General features: G+C 40.6%; 1 protein-coding gene across 1 annotated transcript in view; it reads left to right on the forward strand.

The window, feature by feature from the left end:
• PARP11 (poly(ADP-ribose) polymerase family member 11) overlaps positions 1-22,799 on the forward strand; it is a 519,323-nt gene that overhangs the window by 262,607 nt on the left and 233,917 nt on the right. Inside the window, exon 4 of the mRNA XM_044087183.1 lies at positions 19,156-19,276. Within this exon, the coding sequence (XP_043943118.1) occupies positions 19,156-19,276 (121 nt within the window). The remainder of the gene's footprint in view (positions 1-19,155; positions 19,277-22,799) is intronic.

Below are 22,799 nucleotides of genomic sequence, written 5' to 3' on the forward strand. Positions count from 1 at the left end.
TTCAGGCATCTTACATTCTATCAGACCAAAATTGTGTGGCAACAAGCTGAGCATGACCAAGACAGACCCACATGGATGGAAGCTGAATCAGGGGATCTTCCAGGAACTGATCTATCTGTGGGGGAAAACCTCAGGTAGACCTTTTTTCCTCATCTCTAAATAACTAACTGACAACATTTTGTTCCAGGACTCCAAGTAAGAAGGCCTGGAAGACAGGTGCCTTTCTTTTTCTTTTCCATGGATAGGAATGTTCCTGTATGCTTTCCAGCCCTTTCCACTAATATCCAGGGTACTTTTGAAGATTCAGAAAGACTCCACAAAGATCATTCTAGTGACTCCCTTCTGACCTAGGCAACAGTGGTTCCCCCTTCTTTTGCGGAAATGCCCAAAGGTAGTTACCACGAGGTTCCTCACAGATTAGATTTAATCACAGGTGTTTAATGCATCCTAACCTCAAACAACTGTAGTTGACTGCCTTTAAAAATAGGGTCTTAATGTCTTTTAGGCACTTGTTTTCTGGGGATGTGCACCATGTACTTAATGAGGCAAGAAAGTCTGCTACTAGAAAATCTTATATTAGCAAATGAAAAGGGTTTTCAAGTTGTTTCCAACAATATAAACAGCATCCCTTCAAGGCTAATGTTTCTCTAGTTTTATAATATTTGTGAGAGTTACTTTTCTATGGCCTTACTCTTGTATCAGTCAAGCATTTCAGCCACATCTGCCCATGAACTCCCATCTTTCAGTGCATGATGATGTCAGTATTTTTTTGAAAGAGGATCTACATAAGAGGCCCCCCCAAAACATCTGTGGCTGTTCCTTGGGATTTTAGCTTTGTGTTAGAGAAGCTTACACTTGCTCCATTTGAACCAGCTTATCTGGCTGTTGATTACTCTGACCTCTGTAAGACAAGCACCTGAACTAAAAGCTCTTATGGTAGGTCAACTTCATTTCATCTTTCATAGAGATGAAGTTTTTTAGGCATAAAAGAATGATTAGTTTTTAATGTGGTATCCCAGTTTACCTCAAGGCAGTCTCTATACAGCTCCCTGTTTTCTCTCCAAAACCTAAAAATGAGGGAGAAGTTATACTTTGTACCTTGTATGTCTGTATACAATTCTGGTACTATCTTGACAGAACAAAATCTTTCAGAACTTTTTATCAGTTGTTCATTTCTTGTGAAGGAAAGAAGAAGGGACAACCTTTGCCAAAGCAGACTATTTGCTATTACTTTTTGTTATTCCCACTACAACAAAACCTTTCCATGCAGGTTCAAGGCTTACTCTGCCTGGACTTTGGCATCTTCTAAGGCTTTCTGGAAAGGGTTGGACTTGGCTATGAACTAGCTTCCTTTTCCAAGTCTGGGACAGACTTTGCTAGGGCAATTCCCCAATTATCCTGATATGTCTTCGGTAAGCCATCCGACTACTGAAATTCCAAAGAAACGCAAAGATAAAGGCAGAGACAGGCCGCCCAGTTTGCCGGTACTCAGTAAGCCGCTTTCACAGCCCCTGATACCTGCTACTTGAGATTCGCAGGCCTCTACTGGGACCCATTCGGAGTCCGGTATGCTGTGGAGATGCTTCAACTGGGGAACCTGCGGATGTCTCTACCTTGGATGGGTCCAGAGCCGCTGTGCAGGCACCGGCTTCTGAGGGTGTATTCAGGCCTACTGACATGCATATTAAACCAGCTCCATCTTCTTCTTCAAGGCCTAAAACTCGAACCATGCCTAGAAAACTGATGCCCAGACCGCATGGTCAGGCCTGTATGCCTAAAGAACAAATGATAAGAATGACTGAAGACCTTATTACTTTAATCAGGGGAAGCCAACCTTCCCTCTCTGAGACCTAGGACTGAGTTTGCTTATGATACTTCTGACCAGGATTCTGAAATTTCTGTTTCCTTTGATGATCAGAATTTACCCTTATCTACCTATGAGAATTCTGATGCTGAGGACTCTATTCCCTCTGCTTCCCCCCCAGAGGATTTCTCTTTTGGTGAAACCTTGCATACTCTCAGGGAGTGTTTTTGTTGGGAAAGTCAGGATTTCTCTGATTCTAAAAAGAGGCTTAGGGATTTCTTACTCTTGCCCCAACACAGGCTTTTAGCTATACCTCCTGTACTGGACATTGTTGATGATGCCTTTTCGGAATCTAGCATGGCCCCTGACTCTTTACCTCTTGCTTCCAGAAAACCTGATAGCTATTACAGGGTTCCTGACTCTCACAAGTTCCTTTTCAAAAATCCTACTGCAGATCCTGAAACCTTTTCACAGGGACCCAAGGGCATTAAAGCTAATACTGCCAAAAATCCTACCCCCTCTGATAGAGACTCCAGGACGCTGGATAGATGGGGTAAGAAGGTATAAACTTCTGCAACTTTGGCCATTAGGGCCTTGAATTGCCAGTTTCATATGTTAAAGTATCAGCTGCATATTATTAGATTTCTTAAACAGAAAATGATGTTGACTCCTGATTGTGCTGAAAATAAGGATTTACAGGATTTTTATGCATTCTGCTGAACACGTTGGTAAACATACATTGCATTGTGGTTTTGATTCACTAGAGGCATCTTGCTGGGCTGCAGTAACTGGGTCTGTACTAAGAAGGCATGCTTGGCTTAAGGAGCAATCCTTGCCAGATTATGTTAAAGTGAAATTACTGGATGCTCCCTTAAATCAGGCCATCTGTTTGGCAACATGGCAAAAGACGTTCTTAAAAAGATGAAGGAAAAAGCTAAATCTATGCAAACAGTTAAAGATTTTTTACAAGTACAACATCCAAGATTTAGTAGGCATTGGCCTTCTAAGAATTGGTCCTTTCCTGCTTCTTCCAGACCTTTTCAGTCCAAACCCAGATCCAGCAGACCACCCAGGCTTTAGTCCCAGGGGACGCACAGGACTAAGCAGTGGGGGGCCTCCACTTCCAAATTTGGGAGTAATAAAACTCCCCCGTATGTTAAACTGTCTCAATGACTTCTTTTTAAAACTTCCAAGCACTGCTCAACAGACTGCCCCATTGGGGGGGGGGGATTGCACTTCATGCAAAGAACTGGGGACTCATTACCCAGTACAAATGGGTTTTAAATATAGTGTCCCAAGGATACAGATTTCACTTCCACACGTCACCAACTCCAAGCGGTTGGCCGGATCTACCTCCAAAGCAGTGGACAGAGGCCCAAAAGCAAGTACTCTCTCTCTCTCTCTTAAGCATAGGGGCTGTTCATTTGGTACCAGAAGAGAAAAAGGGACAAGGTTTCTACTCAAGATTTGTCCTGGTACCCAGAAAAGACAATTCATGGCATCCAATCCTCCAATGCCTACTCTAAACACATTTTTGTTGATTCCAAAATTCAAGTTGCTGACGCTTCACCAGTTACTCCTATGCTAAGCAAAGATGCCTGGCTGGCAACACTAAATTTAAAGGAAGCATACCTGCACATCCCAATCAGGGAGTATTGCAGAAGATACCTACGCTTCAAAGCAGGCTACACACACCGTCAGTTCTCTGCACTGCCCTTTGGCTTATCTACTGTGCCCAGGGTATTCACAAAGTGCCTAGCTCCAGTCATTGCATTTTGCAGGCAAAGAAATATTCAAATATACCAATACCTGGACGATTGTCTAATTCAGGCAGAAAACCAGGACATACTTTTGAATCATCTGGCTTTTGTACAGAAGGTGCTAACTTGTCTGGGGTACACCATAAATGAAAAAAAATCACACCTGGTACCCTGTCAACAAATTATATTCCTGGGAGCAAGCTTGAATACAACTTACCAGATGGCTTTCCTCACGCCAGGGAAACAAATTCACTTGACAACCTACTTCAAACAGGTGGTCACAAAAACCCTGCTATCTGCAAGTCAAATACTACAAGCCTTGGTTGGGGTTCATGGCCTCCTGCATTCTTCTAATTCCATATGCAAGACTACATATGAGGAAACTACAATGGTATCTAAAAAGCCTATGGTGTCAACATTCTCAAGATTTAGAAGCAATTATTCCTATCATTCCTTGTCTACGCCTAAAGTTCCTTTGGTGGGCAGAGGCCTGCCACCAACACAAGGGGCTACCATGCACACTACCCTCTGCCACCCAAATCCTAACATACTCATCAGACTATGCATGGGGGTGGGGGGGGGGCACCTGCCAGGGAAGTGCATTCAGGGCAAATGGAACCCAATTGAAATGCACCTTCACATCAATCTTAAAGAAGTGTTAGCTGTACAGAATGCTCTGACAACCTTCAAGGACCACATTCTTCCAGGACAAGTAATGGTAAAGAAGGACAACACCACTGTTATGTACTACATAAACAAGCAGGGGGGTACACATTCTTACCCTCTCTGCAGACTAGCCATGTCATTGTGGAGCAGAGCCTTGAGCTACCAAGTACATCTACAAGCTCAATTCCTGTCAGGAAAACTAAGTACACTGGCAGATGGACTAAGCAGAACCCTCATGGACCCACATGAGTGGAAACTGGAACCAAGGATTTTCAACATGTTGACAAGCAAATGGGGGAGCCCAGAAATAGATCTGTTTGCCTCCCACCAGAACTATCAATTGGAAAGATTTTGTGCAAGGACTCCCCACAGACAATCTTGGAAGGTGGATGCTCTTTCCTTCAGTTTATGCCTTTCCTCCTCTGCCTCTGCTCTCCAAAGTACTACTAAAGATCAAACAAGACAAACCAAGGATGATTTTGATTGCACCAGCCTGGCCACGCCAACACTGGTTCCCCCTCCTGTGCAGTGTGTCACTGTTGGCCCCATGGCACCTGCCTCAGACTCCTACCCTGCTGTCTCAGCAGGAGAACCAGATTCTGCACCCTCAGCTTCAAACACGGAACCTAGTAGCCTGGCTAATTACCTAAGCTCTCCTTTACCATCCCTCAGTAAACCAGTGATGGATGCCATTTTAGAGGCAAGGAGGCCTAGTACTAGAAAATCTTATGCTGAAAAATGGAAAAGATTCTGTGCCTGGAACCAATCTTAAGGGATGAGCACAGCAGGGCCCAGTTTACCTCAGATTTTACATTACTTAACTGAGATGCTTCACAAGGGCCTGTCTTTTTCCTCAGTAAAAATTCACGCCTCAGCCATTTCAGCTCATTATAACACAGAACCTCCCCTTTTCTGTTTTCCATTGCCCAAGCAGTTCCTCAGAGGGTCCAAAAATTTAAGACCACCCAGGAGAGCTCCAACTCCAGCCTAGGACCTTAACTTTGTATTGGAGAAACTCACCCTTCCTCTTTCGAGCCAGCTGCTACTGTAGATTTAAAATTCCTTTTTTGGAAAACCGCTTCCCTTTTAGCCATCACTTCAGCAAGAAGGGTATCTGAATTACAGGCCCTTATGGCAGTTGAGCCTTTTATCATCTTTCATGCGGACAGGGTGTCCCTCAGGACCAATCCCTCTTTCATGCCAAAGGTGGTAGCCAATGTGGCCTTTAATCAGTCCATTCATTTGCCTACCTTCTTTCCTAATCCACAGAACAAAGGGAAACTGATACTGCAATCTTTAGATGTGCACAGACAACTTAGATTCTACTTGGATAGGTCTAAACCTCAAAAGGAAATCTGAACAACTGCTGGTGGCATTTGCTGCAGGGACAGAGGGGAAGGCTGTTTCAAAGCGAACTATCTCCAAATGGATAGGCCATTGCATTCACTTCTGCTATAAGCACCATGGAAAACCTATCCCACAGGGGATCAGATCACACTCAACCAAGGCTGTATCTACCTCTACAGCCTTTCTCAGAGGCGTACCTACCAGGGACATCCTAGAAGCTGCTACCTGAAGTTCTATACATACTTTCACCAAGCATTACCATTTGCCAATTTTTTCTAAATCCAGAACTGGCTTTGCCACTACAGTTTTGCAGGACCTTATAGTTGATCCTAATGCTATCTAAATTCCTCCTCCCATCCTTAGCTTTGGGAATCTACCCAAATGTAATGACTGCAACAGTAAAACATGAAGAACATAGTACAGTTGTGTACACTTACCATAAATGTAGATGTTCGAGTGTATTCACTGTTGCGGTCCTGGTTACCCTCCCTCCAGCCCCCTGACTTTGTTTGGCTATACCTCTTCTGTCCTTTTCAATGCTTAAAAGTTTTTTGGTGTATTTGCTTTTTTGTTTGAGATATAACCTTGTATATTTATAGATTTAATTGCTTCCCATTAGGGGGCCTCCTGACACCTGGGGCAAGAAAAACTGATGTAATGACATCGGCTGCATGTTTTATACCCCTGACGACCTGACGTCACGGAAGAAGAGACAGCAACCGACGCAGGACCCAAGACTTTGTTAATCAGGCCGACTGAGGGCTACCTGAAAGCAGATAACCCAAATGTAATGACTGCAACAGTGAATACACTCGAACATCTACATTTATGGTAAGTGTACACAACTGTACTTTTTGTGTCTTTTTGTATGTCATTGCAGATATGTACCTGTTTTCTTTCCTTAGTAATATTCTGTCAGGCTTAGCTTCCGTAAATCAGTTGGCATGAAAGCAATAAAAGGGTTTGGTGCTCAAACCTTACTTTTTGTCTGCTTAGCTCGAGCTAATGGTTTGGGCTCATGGAATGTGCCCTGAAGATTTTCAAGCTGGCCGGCTATTATATCCTGTGTAGGATAAAACCAGTATAGCTAAGGTTACTGCAGCAATGATCATCCAAACATCTTTTGTTATGGTAAGTTTACTTACACAGCTGTACTTTATACGCTGTACTACTAGGAAAAAATGAAAACTTACCACTGATGACTTTTATTGATACGTAACCCTTATGGCTTTGTGTAAAATGATGATGGACTGATTTAAGATTTTTGTTAAAGGTTTACAGTTGAATGTTTTCCCAGTTTTCTTAACATTTGTTTGTAATGTGAAAGTATATGCTGAAAAAAGGTTAAACTTAAGAAGCAAACTACATAGTAGCAGGGAGGAGGGAGTTAGGTTACATAGAGCAACAAGCGGTGAAACTAAAATATGTAAAAATCCTTTTTTTCCCCCTCAGAATTTGTTAGAGTGAAAGACTGAATACAGAGACATTACGTTTAATGTGGCATCTGCATTCTGTTTCAGCCTTATTTAGAAGTTAATGGGTGGTGGCTGTTCTGGTCCTGTTTCTTTATGGAAAGATAAAACTTAAAAGTAACGTGGCATCACATCAGATACTCTGTGTGTTCTTGCTATGATGGAGTGAAGGGCATTATGTGCACTTTTATTCACAGGGGGGAAGAAGCTCATGTAGCATAATTGTATTTCATTTCATTTCAGTTTCTGCCAGCTGTTCTCCAATAACATGCCCATTTCTCCCTTAAGTAGTACATGTACTTTGCTAGCATAGGGGATCGGTTATGTCTTTGGACGTTTATTTTCTTTTTAATATACATATGTGTGTTTCTTCAATTACTAACCCAGACAACATGGGACACCGCAATAAAAGCAAACTGATAGAATGGATGGGCAGTTGGAAAGAAATAATATTTAATGAGCTACTTAAACTTGTTCAGTTAAATATTACTTTTTACCAAATGTTCATTTTTGTAAATTTACCATTTTTCATTCTGCTGCTTTTCCTTTCTCTGTATTTTTTTTTTTTTTTAGTTTAACCTTGTACTTTTCCATACAGGATCATGTCTTAGCAGTAGTACTTTCCACTCAGGATCATGTCTTAATGCTCTTGTCTACTTGGATGTGAGTGCTGAAAGGGGTGCACATTGCATCTGCCATGTACTGGGAATTTTTTTTTTTTATCTGTGATCTGTTAAATAAGTTGTACTTTTAATTTAATTTATTTTGGTATATTGTATAAGTGTGAATAAAGCCTTTGTGGACAGTCAGCTCTCAGGTAATTGTAAAGGTTGGCTGGACCTTTGAACTTCTTAAATCTCCCTTGTAAAGAAAACTTTAGCAGGCTGTCAGTCAGAGACATTGCATTGGGGAGAGTGATAGTTTGAGACAGGGAGAGGAAACAAAAACAGTCCAAAAAATATGGGAAGCACAGTACAGATTAACTAAAAGGAATGAAAGAACTGGAGCATAAGAGGGAAGGGGTTGCTTAGAGATGAGTGAAGCACACAGTGAGGTTGAGAAAAAGGGGTAGCATGCAGATGTGTGGGTGGATTGTGAAGCCCAAATTGAGATAGCTCGTTATGGTAGATAACTGGAATGGTGCTAGATTGATGGTAGCAGATAGCTGGAAGTTGTCATAGAAGCAGGATCAGAACAAGAAAACATGAGGAGAATTATCAGAGTGCCAAAGGTGGCGGTATAGCTTTCTATCAGATATGTCAGATGTTACAGGTAGGTCAGGGGCCCAAAGGTGGGCAAGTTAAGGAAGAATGTAAAATTGAAAGGGAGAGTCAGTGATAAGACAGAGGAGATGTTGAAACTCCAAGCGTACAGAAAAGGCAATTTAACAGGGAAGGATGGGAAAGCAGCTAGAAAGTTGATAGGAATAATATCATTGAGTAGGAAATAGAGAGGCAAAATAAGACATTGTGTGACATGTCGAAGGAAGAGTGAGAAGGAATACTCTGGATAAAAAGGGTTGAAGTGTAGGATATTAAGTACTTGAGGAGGAGAATGAGAAACATCAGGGCAACAAAAGGAGAGATGAATGAAAAGGAAAAACAGATGAAAGTGTGGAGCAAGAACATCCTAGGGAAGCAGGTGGCATCTGTTTATGAGATGTGAGGCAGGAAAATAAGAAGCAGGTTGGGGCAAAGGTTAACGAATAAAGGTTGAAGGAAGAGAAGGGGTGGTATCTAGTGGCAAAAGGAGGAACAACAGAAATTATTTACAGTAAAAAAGAAACGGAGAGGGCAAGGAAGATACAACCTCACCTAGCTTGTGTGAGGGAAGGAAAAGGGAGATGGGAGAAGAAAGGCAGAACAAAGTCAACAGGTGTATCGGAATTAAAATTTTAAAATAGAAAATGAGGAGGAGTTCAAACTCTATTAAAAAGGGCAAGATAAAATAGAATCTTGTTCAGGAGGGCATACAGATAAATACAGAAAAACGGCCAATGCTAAAGATAGGATAGATGAAAAAGTTAAAGACAAAGAACAAAGGGTACTTAGAAGTCAAGACTGAACATGCTAGATGAAGGAGGGCAAGAAGTGGCCACAGTATTTAGGAAAAGACTAGTGAAGTCAGAAAGAAGTGTGACTAGTGGCAACATTGGGTGGCAGATGTGGCAGGGGAGACTGTCAGGAAAAATTGAAGGTTAAGGAACATGTATGTCTCTGGCAGTTAGTACAGAGGGTTAAGGCTATAAGCTATTAATGAGCTGTTTCTCATGGCCCAAAGTTTGATTTTCTTAGTCTCCATTTACCAAACTCCATGGATTGAGTAAATAAATCACTTATTCATAGAGGACTCCCAGGCTGAGTTTGAAAAATGTCCGTGTGTGTCAGAGCTGTATTCCACTTAACAAAAACAAATACCGTCAAACACATACATACATATGTACATACGTATGTAGATACATATATAAATAAAATATGACACTATGAGTTTAGGGTGGGTTCTTCCAGAAGTTCTTTGAAACATGGGAAGAAATGGAGAAGGTACATAAATGAATCATAAGTGAAGGGAATAACATGAAGTGGGAAAAAGAAACCTGGGGTATTCTTCTATTCTAATGTTGCAGTATTCTTTACATGAGGGAGAGCCTCCACCATGAGCAACCCAAAGTCCGTCCAGTATACAAGAGCTTTTAAGTACTGCTAGTATGCGAGACATCGCTTGAATGGCTTAGGTGTATGTCTGCCATAAAAGCGATGGCCTCGCGTATGATCTTCAGAACTTCAGTGACGCAGTCCAAACTTCAGTTGTCAGATCTGTTTGCCTGAGTCATTTGCTACTGGTCCAGTTTTCAGTTAAGTGCCCCATTGGGGATTTTTATTTTTTCTCTTGTTATTGCTTTCTGTTGTGAGGGTTTCATGTCATCCAGGAAAGGCAAATGCCAATGTGTGAGACAGATACCACACAAGGATAGCCATGACCTGTGTCTCTTTTGTTTGAAGCCTGTGCAAGACCATACATTTTGCTCTATTTGCCAGGCCTTCATCCCTAAGATCCTATGTAGCCATCTTTCATCTTTAAAATTTGTTTAGAAAATCAGAGACTGAAGCTGTTAGCTAGGGACATTTTTGAGGGTACATCTGGGACTTCTGTTAGGCCTGTGTTGAAGAGTAAGGTGAAGAAGGCACGGCCTGAATCTTCTGCTGCACCTTCTATCTCTGATGTCTCTCTCAAGGTCGATGAAGATTGGAGCGAAGGTTGGCCTGGGTTCTTCGGTGGGTACCACATCAAACGCCATCAAGGAATCCATCTTAGGCAAGTCCTCAGAGTCCATGCAAACATCCGCATTGGGCGGCCAGGGGGAACCAAGACTCGTTATGTTAGAAGACCCTAGGCATATCCCTCAGATACTAGTCAGGAAGGATATTCCAACTAATACTATTGAGTGGAGCCCTACATAGGGTCCTTCCACTTTACATCAGGCTGATATCAAGTTAAAAAAAGAAGTAGAAAACAAGCACATTTATGCACCTAAGACTCCACAATAAGATTATGAAACTTTTTCTCAAGGCATGCTTAATGCACTCATTGCTGTTAAGCCTTCTTCAGCTGATCCTATTTCTCCTTTAACTTCTTTCCCACTCAGGAGAGTTAGGGTGCTAGATTAATTTGAGGATTAATCTTTGGCCTATTCCTCTCAAATTCCATTCCCTCTTGAATATGCTTCCCCGAGGAAGAGTCTAATGGTGCAGATTCACCATTTTAAGAGATCACATTTGTGGAAACCTTAGCTAAAATGAGAGAATTCTTTAACTGGGACTGCTTTCAGGTTTTTGATGTGCAAATGGATTTTTCTTCCCCTTCTTCTGCACCTCCAATCTTACCAGCTTTTTTTGGATTCTTTTTCTTCAACTTTAAAGCCCCAGACTCTCAAGCTCCTACACTCGTAAAAGCCTGATCAGTTTTCTAAAGTGCCAGAAGACTGTAAATTTCTTTACTGATGTCCTTCAACAGATCCTGCAGTGGTTTCCATTGCTTTTGACAAAACTTCCAGACTACTGCAGTCATGCTTCTCCCTTCTGATGAGAGCAAGACTATGGAAAGAATAGGGAAAAAATTATATTTCTGCCACCTTAGCTTTCTGTGCTATAGATTGTGAAACCCATATGACCAGATATGCTTTGACTGTTCTTTCTTAAGCCTCTCAAGCAGTTTCTCACCTTCCAGTCTCAGATGCTTTTAGGAGCTTCTTCACAGGTAACTTGATACTCCATTAAATGCAGCCATGCTGCAGCAGAAGCATCTTCCAGAGGAGTTGCATCTGGCTCTGTTCTTAGGAGGTATTCATGGTTGAGGCTTTAACCACTTCCACATGATATCAAAGCAAAATTAATGAATGCACCTTTAGACAACAGTGCTTTGTTTGGGGCTGCAGCTGCAGATTTGTTTAAATATTTGCAGAAGAAAGACAACGAACTACAGGACTTAAAACATATGTTTGTTTCACCTGTTCCCAAATTTCAGAAGAAATATCCCTCAAAGACTTCCTTTGTTAGGAAGCAAATTCGCCTGCCCACTTCTGAAAGCAAAAAAAGGAGGTAGGAGAAAAATCTTTCAGCCAGTTCCTGCCCAGAAATAGCCCTTTCCAGACCAGCCAGGTAGTCTGTTACTACTACACTCATCTCAGTCTTGTTCCTCTTTCTCTATGTCTTTCCCCATCTCTTCCAGTTTGGGAAACTATTATCCAAGACTCATGGGTTCTTTCCATTATCAAACAGGGGTACTTCATGGTCTGAAAAGCTCTTCCTCCATTCATGGGCATCCCACAACCACTTCAAGACCAACTGCATCTATTTCCACAGGTGCGTCAGGAGTTGCTACATCAGGGAACAATTCAAGACATTCCTGTGCCCTTCAGGGGAAGAGAATTCTACTCCAGGATGTTTCTCATACCCAGAAAAAACAGCCATGGAGACCCATTCTGGATCTTTCTCACCTCAGTACTTCTCTGAAAGTTCCTACCTTCTGCATGCTTTCCTTACAAACATCGTTTCCTCTTATTCTTTCTTAGGCTTACATGGCCTGTCTGGGCATCAAGGATGCTCATCTTCACATTCCCATTCATCCCCCTTTACAGGAAATTTTTACTTTTCTCTACTGCTTCCTTGCAGTTTCATTTCTCAGCTTTGCCCTTTGGTCTTTCCACAGCCTCCAAGGGTATTCACAAAATGCCTCGCTCCTGTCATTGCTTACTGCAGACTTTAGGGCATCCAGGTTTACCCTTACATGGACAATCTTTTTCTAGCTCCTTGTCCAGAGACCCTGGAACAAAATCTACAGTTCACAATTTCTCTTCTGCAAAGGTTGGGGTTCACAATTTTCAAGAAGTCCTTTCTTTCCCCCTCACAGGACCACATCTTCCTGGGGTCCAGGTTGCGGCCAGATATCATGTTGGCATCTCTGCCTCCTCCAAAAGTTCAGTCTCTTATTTCCTACTTCCAAAGTCTTCTCCCTCTTCCTTCTAACAGCCCGGGGTTTCTTCAGGCACCTAGGTTTCTTGGCATTCAGTATTCCCATGCTACCTCTGGGCAAACTTCACATGAGGAAGTTTCAGTGGTACCTGAAATTGGTTTGGATCCAGCAGGCATATCCCCTGGAGTTTGTGGTTCTTCTTCTCCCTTGTCTCAAAAAGAAACTCATTTGGTGGATTCAATAGATTTCTGTCAACCCAGGCCTTCCTTTGCATGCTCCTCTTCCCACTCAAGAGTTGTTTATAGATACCTCCAACCTAGTATGGGGAGCAACCTTTGCTTCCATGAAGGTACAGGGCCTTTGGGCTCCTTCTCAAAAGGAGGACTATATCAACATCAAAGAGATAAGAGTCTCATTTTAGCTGTTTTGGTTTTACATCCTCTTTTTCCATCTGGGACCTCTAAAAATGTTTACAGACAATATCACAGTTCCCTGGTATGTAAACAAATGTGAGGGGAGGGAGACAAGTCTTACCTTCTATGCAGGTTAGCTGTCATGGCTTGGGAACTGGCAGTTTAGTACCACATGACTCTTCAGGCAGTTTATATCTCCTCCAGTCAGAAGTCTGTGGCAGACAGTCTGAACAGGTCCGTGACTCAATCCTACGACTGAATGATTTACAGGGATGTGTTTCTGGATATTCTCCACTGGTGGGGTACTCTTCAAGTAGATCTGTTTGCTTCCCCTCTGAACAGATAGCTTCCTCTTTTTTTGTGCCAGAGTCCCAGGTCCTCTGGTTTGGAAGGTGGACGTCCTATTAATTTCTTGGAGGAGGATGTTTCTTTATGTATCCCCCCCACCCCCACCCCCTGTCATTCAGAAAGTCTTGGTCAAGATTCAGCAGAACAAACCAAAAATCATACTGATGACTCCCTTTTGGTCAAGACAGCATTTGTTCCCTCTTCTGTATTTAGCCAAGGGCAATCATCACAAGTTACCTCACAAGGTGAACCTACTCACGCAGGGCAAAGTATCTGTTATCCATCCACATCCATCAACTCTGTGGGTGATAGGCTTCTGATTCCTTATAGACACCTTTTTTTTTGAGGACGTGCTTAGGGTATGCAGGAGGCCAGAAAATCCAATACTAGAAAATCCTACTTATCTAAATGGAAGAGGTTTTCTATTTGATGATGTTCACACAACCTGAATCCACTGTCTGTGGATGTTCTATTGGTTGTTTCTTACTTGTGTGAGTTGCTCAGTGATGGTTTGACTTGCTCCTTGGTGAAAGTTCATTTGTCAGCCATTTCTGCCGGTGTCTCCCCCTTTGGCTTCTAGGTTAAAGGTTAAACTCTTTCTCAAAGGCGTCCTTCACATTAGACCTCACAGGAAACCTGTTCCACCTCCTTAGGATTTGAACTTTGTTTTGGAGACGCTGCCAGTATGCCTTTGTTTCCCACTTTGGCTTCTAGGTTAAAGGTTAAACTCTTTCTCAAAGGCGTCATTCACATTAGACCTCACAGGAAACCTGTTCCACCTCCTTAGGATTTGAACTTTGTTTTGGAGAAGCTGACTGTGGCTCTATCTGAGGTTGCAGCTATAGCTTCCTTGCAACACTGTTGGAAAACTGTTATGTTACTAGCTTTAATTTCTGCCAGAAGGGTATCTGAGCTTCAAGCCTTAATGGTTTCTCCACCTTTTCTGATTTTCCATAAGGACAAGGTCTCTTTGGGTACTAACTCTTCCTTTATGCCCAAGGGCTGTGTGAGTTGTCTTTTAACCAATCTATTCATTTGCCTACCTTTTTTCCTTCTCCACAATCCTCTAGTGAGAGGATTTTATGCACCTTGCATGTGCATAGATAACTCTGATATTAGTTTGATAAAACTAAGACTGTCAGGAAATCTGATTAACTTTTTGTTTCTTTTCGTCCCAGGACTCTGGTATTGCCTTTTTCCAAGCAGACTATATTCTCTTGGATTTCAAAGCCTTTTTTTTTTTTTTAAATGTTTTCCATGGGAAGAGCCACTCTTTTCATGTTAAGGCTCGTTTTACTAAGGCTGTGGCTTCTTCAGGTTCTTTCCTTAAGGGTTTGGATACTAATTCTGTTTTAGAAGCAGGTACTTGGACTTCTGTAAATACCTTCATTAAGCATTAAAAAATTGGATGACATCTCCATATCTAGAGCTGGTTTTACTTAAAGCCATTCTTCATGGTTTTTAAAGAGCTGTTCTGGCCCTTCGTCCTCCCACATTTCCTCCTGTGCTTTGGTACTCTCCGTCATGTAGAGAATACCATGACATTAGAATAAGACATAGAATAGTTGTGTAAAATCTTACCAGACCCATAGATGTCCTTCTCTTCTATGTTGCAGTGTTCTGTCCCTCTCACCTTCCCCGTGGTGCTTGCGTTTGTTCTGGATGTCTGATAACCTTCTTGTTTCCTTATGCTGCCGTTTCTCCTGGGGCATTCAGTTCTGAGGATTTTATGTGCAGACATCGCTTTTTCTGGCCGGCATACACCTAAGCCATTTGTGTGACATGTCACATACTAGCAGTACTTAAAAGCTGTTGTATACTGGGCAGACGTCAGGTCACCCATGACGGAGGATCTTGCTCATGTAAAGAATACTACAACATAGAAAAGAAGAGCATCTATGGTTATGGTAAGATTTTATGCAACTATTCTTTAACCACAAGCAAAAAACAATAAGTGGGGTGCTAGTGAAGGGGGAGTTGGTAGGTATCAGAATAGATACGGGGAGGGGAATGCAGTTCACTTTTTTTAGGGAAAGAAGGGGATTGGGGGACAGACTAGAATTATTTCTTGGGTAGAGCTCCCAGCATAGAGATAAGAAGATAGAAGACACTGACATGGGAATATCATGGCATGTTCCTGTGATGGTGGAGTATTCAGAAGAGGTAAGGGAAATGAGGCTAAGGTACTGGCTAGTCACTGAAGGAATTTTAGAACAGCAGAGGATAGGCAAAGAATAAAACAGGTGTTGATATCCATCCATATTGAAAGAGAGCAAAGCTAGCAAGGAGAAGATTGAGGTAGCTTGTTGGCACAAGGCCAAAGAGAAAGTTAGGGGTGATCATTGCAAAAACATGGATGGGTAGGTAAAAATCTTGGAAGAGAAAATCAGAGACATCCAAGAAACCATAGATGGGAGAAACACCAGAGGAAGCAAGGTTGGAAGAAGAAAGGGCAGTGTGAGAGAAATTACTGGAACAGAATCATAAATGCCAAGATCAAAGGATTTCTGGTAAAGACAGTGTAGGTAAAGAAAATTTGTATTTGTCAGTTCATGCAGAGGGTTAATGCTGTGAGCTGTAGTTCTTGTGGCAGATGGTGCGATTCCTGTAGCCCTCATGTGCCTCCTGCATTACCTTGAGCAAGTCACTTAACAACACATTGCTTCCAATTGACAGGTGAGAGAATAACTTTCTAAGAAAGCTGAGGAAGATGAATTGAGATGTCAAAGTGGTTGAGTTAACAATGTAAGAAAAACTGAGATATTCTGTGAAAACGTATGTCTTACAGCTATGGAGAAGAAGGAATAGGGTGATGGAAAATAGACATGGGAAACAATCAGAGAGGCAAAAAGAGAAACTGAAGTAATTTGTGTGTGTCCCTACACGCATTACACAAACCACTGGTTGTGCACTTGGGTTGTGCCCAGGAACAGTGGTCTTTTACAGTGACTTAATCCTCTTTACATTTCCACTCCTCCTTCTGTCCACTCCAATATATTGTTATTGTGTTGGGGTACACTACCACAGGACATTTTGTTGGTGGAACAGCTGACTTGCAATAGAAGAATCATTTTCCATGCATATGAGGCATTGTTGCTTTGCATAGATGTATAATGGGAGAGCTTATGCTGTGTGCAATCCCATTGGTAGCACTGTTGAATAATCTGGGGTTCTCTTCAGACAAACCGCAGTTACTTGGACATTAACCATGAATGCATCAGACACAAGCCTGACAGACTCACACTGGAGAATTCAAGGTCCATGGCTCATGGGACAACTGATAGCACAAGAGGCACATCAGTTTAATAGAGATTATGACAGTTAACTAAGGCCTGTGGGCTTTCCTTTCAAGCCCATTAGAAGCCAACAGTCTTGCATCTAATTCAAGGCAGTATCACTATGATGTGCTACATAAGCAAGCAGAGCGAGGGACTCATTCATAACCCCATGCAGGCTGGAGATTGCAGCTTGAGACATAGCCTTAGAAACAAGCATGCCCCAAAGGGCTTCCTACATTTCCATCCCAACAAAAAGGTCCAGAAATAGAGCTTTTCCCTTCTTCTAGCAACAGACAGCAGAAGAATTATTGCTCCAAAGAAATACACAGGCAAACATGAGCAGTGGATACCTTCTCCATCAGTTTGGCAGTTCTGTTTCTGTATTTTTACCCTCTAGACCCACGAAGGAGCTTTCAAATGCAAAAGAAGAGGGGTCAGATATCTTCACAATAGTATAATTTTTGCACAGGTGGCATTGGTTATGTCTTCTCCTAAAGATTGCAAGAGAGAAAACCCATTCATCACACCTCAGCATGAGAACCTCTCAGCTCAGCTCAAAAGATGTCTGATGCACATAAATCTGTGGACACTCAGCCTACCCTTTAGGCAGTTTTATTTTTATTTTTTTATTTATTTTTTTAACAAAGGCCTTGCTAAGCATTGTTAGGGAAGCTAGGAAGTGTGCCACCAGGAAACTTTACCTAGCTAAATGGAAGAGATTTTCCATTGGTGCCAAAGGAGCAGTCAGGTCCACTTCACAGCATCAACATCCTTGATTTTGCAGTAGCTGTCAGATTCGTGTAAGTCAGGTACATCTTTTAGCCATTTCAGCCTGCATGACTGCAGATCCCCCAGTAGCATCTTTACTACCAAACAGTTCTTCAAAGGGATATTACATTTGAGATGACTTTTAATGAATGTTTCTCTTCCATGATAGTTTGTCTTAGAAAAACTGATACAAGCCCCTTCTGAACCAACAAAGTGGCACCCACAAGTTTTTGATATAGAAAACAGTTTTTTTTTTTTCCTGTCACGTCAGGTAGGAGAATTTCTGAATTACATGCTCTGTGCAAGGACCCATTTCTGTTTTATAACAAGGATGGTATCTTTATACAAACCTTTCCTTAATAAAGGAGAAAGGATTTTGCATTTCTTATATTTCTGTAGGCAACAAAGATACTATTTGGATGGAAAACAGATGCAAGAGGCTACGATTAATCCTTTTTATCATCTTTTGCATCTAAAGGAGGGGGAATGGTTCTGTAAGGCTGGCATACTGTATTTATTTATTTTATTTTTATTTTATTTAGCATGTGTTTACTAGGAAAGTCTGACTTGGAATGAGCCATTTTTCAGTGGAGACTCAGATAGAAACACTCCAGGCACGTCTTTGTAATGTGGGAATAAACCAGACCATCCAGCGGAAATCCACACAAATGCAGGGAGGACATGCAGACTCAGCACAGAAGACACCCCAGCCAAGAATCGAACCAGAGAACCTCTTGCTGTGAGGTTACAATGCAAACCACTACACCACTGCTCTGTCCTTAAGATAACAAGGATGGTATCACCCTTTATACAAACTTTTCCTTTTTGCTTAAATGTCTTTAAAGCAGTCTCCCCAGCTGATGTTTAGGTCAGGTACATCTTTCAGCCGTTTCAGCCTGCATGAATACGGATCCCCCAGCAGAATCTTTCCTTTTGTTGTTCAGCTCCTGGAAAAATATAGAGAGACAGATAAGATAACACACTACAAGGGGCACAGCTGCCACTGTTGCTCTTTCTAAGAGGTGAATGCATAAGCCGTACTTGGGGGAGTAACTTGGTTCTTTGTCCACACCTTTTCTGACCAAAATAAGCTGATTTATCACCTCCAGAAGCAGGGCAAGATTTGCCATAGCCATTCTGCAGTGTATCCTGCAACCTACTACATAAACGTAGCCTCCACCCAACTCTAATTAGCTCTGGGAGTCTTCCACCTGGTTATTACTACTGCAACAGTGATCCATGTGACAAAATTAGCACAGTTGCTTTAACTGCTTAACATAGTAGTAGGCATTTGTGTAAGATCACTGTTGTAAGCAGATTTCCCTTCCACCTTTCCTGTGCTGCATCCTGTGACTAGGGTGGGTACATAGTCTCTTCCTCACCTCCCACATATCGACATTTGCCACTATCCAATGGGTATTTTTGCATCCTGTAGCAAGAATACTCAGGAGGCAAGTCATGGCAGGTCCTCCTACTAGATTGGAGTAAGCCTGAGAGACACACAGGTGCTATCAGCTCTCTGCTACACAAGTAAGAAAAAAACAAAGATTGCATGGGTGGGCATCCCCTTTATATGGGAGTGTATTACCATCTGTTGGATGTGGCCGTCCATGTGGAAGTCACAATGGTTATTTCTACTGCAGCAGTGAATGTTTACTGTTATGGTAAGTTCCTAACACAATTGTACTTTCCTTTAAATCAATATACCATTGTACTTTCCTTTAAATCAATATACCATCTGTTCTGAACCTTGTTTACTAGTTGTAGACTAGCTTGCTTCTTGGACAGATTTTAACATTTTCTATTTTTTGTTTTGTTATATTTATAAAGGCTGATCCAGCTGGGGGTTGCTGCATTGATAGTGAAGAGGTTGAAAAACGTTACTTGAAAAATCCACGTGACTCTTTCACATTTTTTACACAGAAGTTTTGCTACAAATTAGATTTTGCAGGTAGAGCTTCTTTTTTTGCTTTACTTTATTCTGCTTGCCTTTACTTCAGCTTTATATACTTAGTAAATTTTTCATATTGTGAAAGTGTGGTGCTAGGTTTGAGAGCTTCTTCATCCCAAATGACAAATGAAATATGGAAAATGCACATCGATTTGATGAGGATGTGGTTAATAGCATGTCATTTATAACTTTTTGTATAGTGTCTTGGTTGCATAATTTGACTGTAGCTAAATAAATCATAGCAATACTTGCCTAACATTTTAAGACCTGATTTATCCTGGGTAGCCAGGCTTTTAATCACATTCTTGGTTTTACTTTGCTTTTGCTGTGCTAAGGTTTTGCCTATCCTGGTCTGTAAAGCTATTTGTTGTGGATTTAAGATAAAGTAGTCCCTTAATGAGGATTGTCATATTCATATGAATGATGCACTAAGGATTGGAACATCTCCTTGTTGGTCCCTTCTTACCAGTGATCCTTAGTGCTATACATTCAAATGGAGGATAGTAGTTCAAATCCAAGCACTGTTGACATATTTATTTATTTATTTATTTATTTATTTTTGCTTTGGTGTACAGGATTTGTCCAACTGGGTTTATCCCCCAGGCCCCAGGTAGAAAAGCTCCAACATACATAGAAGTTAAAAAAAATGGAGGTGAAAGAAGAAATTAGACAAGGCAAAAATGTTAATATTATAGTTAAGAGGTAGAGCATAAAGCGTGTTCATAGAGAAGTATATATTTTTGCTAGGATTTAACTTTTTTGAACTATCACATGAAGTTTCTGTCAGTTGGAAAAGTCTGGTTCTTTTATTACTTTTGTTTATTTGTTTTTTGTTTTGTTTTTCCCTAGAGTTTTCATTGTTATACATATTAGTTTTATAAATTGTTATTTTAAGGCGTTTCCTTGAAGACAGTTTACTTATCAGCATTTGCACAAGAACAGATGTGTTAGCATTTGCGTCATCAAGGCAGTATCTTTCCAAAACCTAGAGGGCGTGAGTTTAACTAAAATATGTATAAAAAGTTTGTATTAAATCTAGTTGTTAGGGGTGTGGTAGGGACACATTTGATGTCCTGAGGTAAATGTTATATCTCTCACATCACCTGTACTATATGAGAAGTAAAGTGGAACAGTACTTTAAACTGCAACGGTTTTCCAGTTTGGTTTATTATAAAAAGTTATTGGTTACTGCTCTTAAAGACAGGTGCTGCAAAATATATTCTCTTATCAGTGTATATTCTGCAAGTTTCTGTATGCGACAGACTGTGAATGCAAATATAACCAGACTTTGAATTTTAGCAGAATCCAGCCAGCAAGACTGAGTGTCTTAAGAACACTTCAAATCCCACAGCAAGAAGCAGCAAGCAGTAAGCAGAGAGAGAACCAAATATATTTTTTCAAAGGCGAGCCAGGCAGGAGTGACTAGCACCATATAATTTTTCAATGGCAAGCTAGCCTGCATTTGAACCTAAAATCTGCATTTGAACCTAAAATCTGCATTTGAACCTAAAAATCTGCATCTGAACCTAAAAATCTGCATCTGAACCTATACTCTGCATTCAAACACAGGGGGAGTGATGGTAAGCCCTGCAGAGGGTTACTTCAGTTAAATTGCAGTAACTAACATTTGTACGTATGTGTCAATTCTGAACAGAAGTATTCCAGTTTATGCAGCTTGCAGTAGTAAAGTTTTTCTAGACGTCTACATCTGGAGTGAAACAGAAGTTCCAGTCACAGTGCCATAATTTCACTAAAGAAAAGGGGGATATCCACTAGCCCAACAGTTCACTGCCTGTTGTGCTTTTCCAGCTTCTCAAGTGACTTTGAAAAATTTCCAGCCATCTGCAACAACAGCCTGATCACCTGTTTTCTTGCTCACTGGTAAGACTTTTTTCTACGTCACATTTTTTAGTATGGTTGCTATTCGATAGTTTGGATATTAGACAGTATGGATATTTTCATGCATAACTCAAGCAAATGTAAAAAATTGCAATGTTGGTATACACAGCACATTAGTAAATGTAAAACCTTATTAGGGCAGGTTGATAGTAAGGCATTATGCAAATGTATTACAATATTTAACTGGTATCTCAAAGAAAACCATGTGAAATATGACAAATGTTTATTGTGTGATTCAACAAAACCTGCATTTTGTGTATTATGTCATAAAACAATAGACTGTGAAGACAGATCTGTTCATGATAAACAATTAACTAAGGCTAAAGTGTTTCTATTATATTCAGGTCACCACATGTGAGTCAAATGAGTTACTGATAGAACCACTAGTACATTTTGTTACAAAAAAATGTAGTAAACTTCTAAAACAGAGACACAATGAGTTCAGGAAGTTTAGACAAGTTATACAAACATTTTTTCAAAAGTGCATAGGAGTTTCAGATTCAGCAGAACAGGTTCCTGAGACCTATCAGGCAGACCATGAGGAGACTCTTAAACAACAGTTACAAGATGAAGAAAATAGATTAGCTGAACTGACAGAGACTGACTTCCTTCATACATTGGGAAAGAGTAGGAAACTACAGCTGATCTGTACAAAAGAAATATATTTTATAATATGTTTGTGTTTTGAAAATGGTTAAGCTTACATGGTAGGATGTTAGGATCTGACAAATCATTCTCAAATGTTTAAAACGTCCATTCAATTAAAGCAATATATTTATCAGTACTACAGTAAAGTAGAGCATATGACTGACATTCTCATAGCATAGTCAAAAGGTAAACAAAACAGTTCTTGTATATAAAAATTAAATAAAAATAGTTAATAAGAGTAATGATTTAAAGTCACAAGACTGACATGCATGTATTTTCTTTTTATACAATGCACAAGAATAACAGGCAGACAAAAGCAAATATAAATAATGTAAATATAAACGTATCTTAGTTAAGCTAATATCTATTTATTTTTTACATTTTTTTTATATAATTGTATAGTAACACCACACCAAACAGTTAAATGAATGTCAGAACAGTTAAATAAATAAAAAAAATACTGAAATCAAAAGTTAAAAAATATATATGATTAGAGGAAACATGCTAAAAAGGGTTAACTGAAATGTGAGCTCAGACCTTCCTAAACTGGATGAATAGTTACAGGAAATGTTGAAAAGATAAGATAAGAAACAAGACTGCTAGACAAGTGGCTTGAGTTTTTCTAAAAACTTATTATTTAAAACATAATTGTTAAAATCAAAAAATAGCAATAGGGCAGGCAAACCAATAACTGTCGCTGTGCGTAATAAACAGTCCAACATGTATTCAGTGTAGAATACAGCCAAATCACGAATCCCAATACTCCAAGGCTTCAAGCAAACGGTCTTTATTCAAAAAGTATTAGCAGCAGGTAAGCGCTTTCACCAATATGGCTTCTTCAGACCTATCAGTTAACTAATACACTCCTCATTTAAATACATCACTAGGCGGGAAAACCTCTCATTTAAAATTTCTTTCATTAAAATTTTAAAGATACAAATTGAATTAATAACTTATTCAAGTCAAAAATGCAGGA

Source organism: Protopterus annectens, chromosome 11.part0 (assembly GCF_019279795.1).
Source record: "Protopterus annectens isolate FY-2018-M chromosome 11.part0, PAN1.0, whole genome shotgun sequence".
NCBI classification, from domain to species: domain Eukaryota; kingdom Metazoa; phylum Chordata; order Ceratodontiformes; family Protopteridae; genus Protopterus; species Protopterus annectens.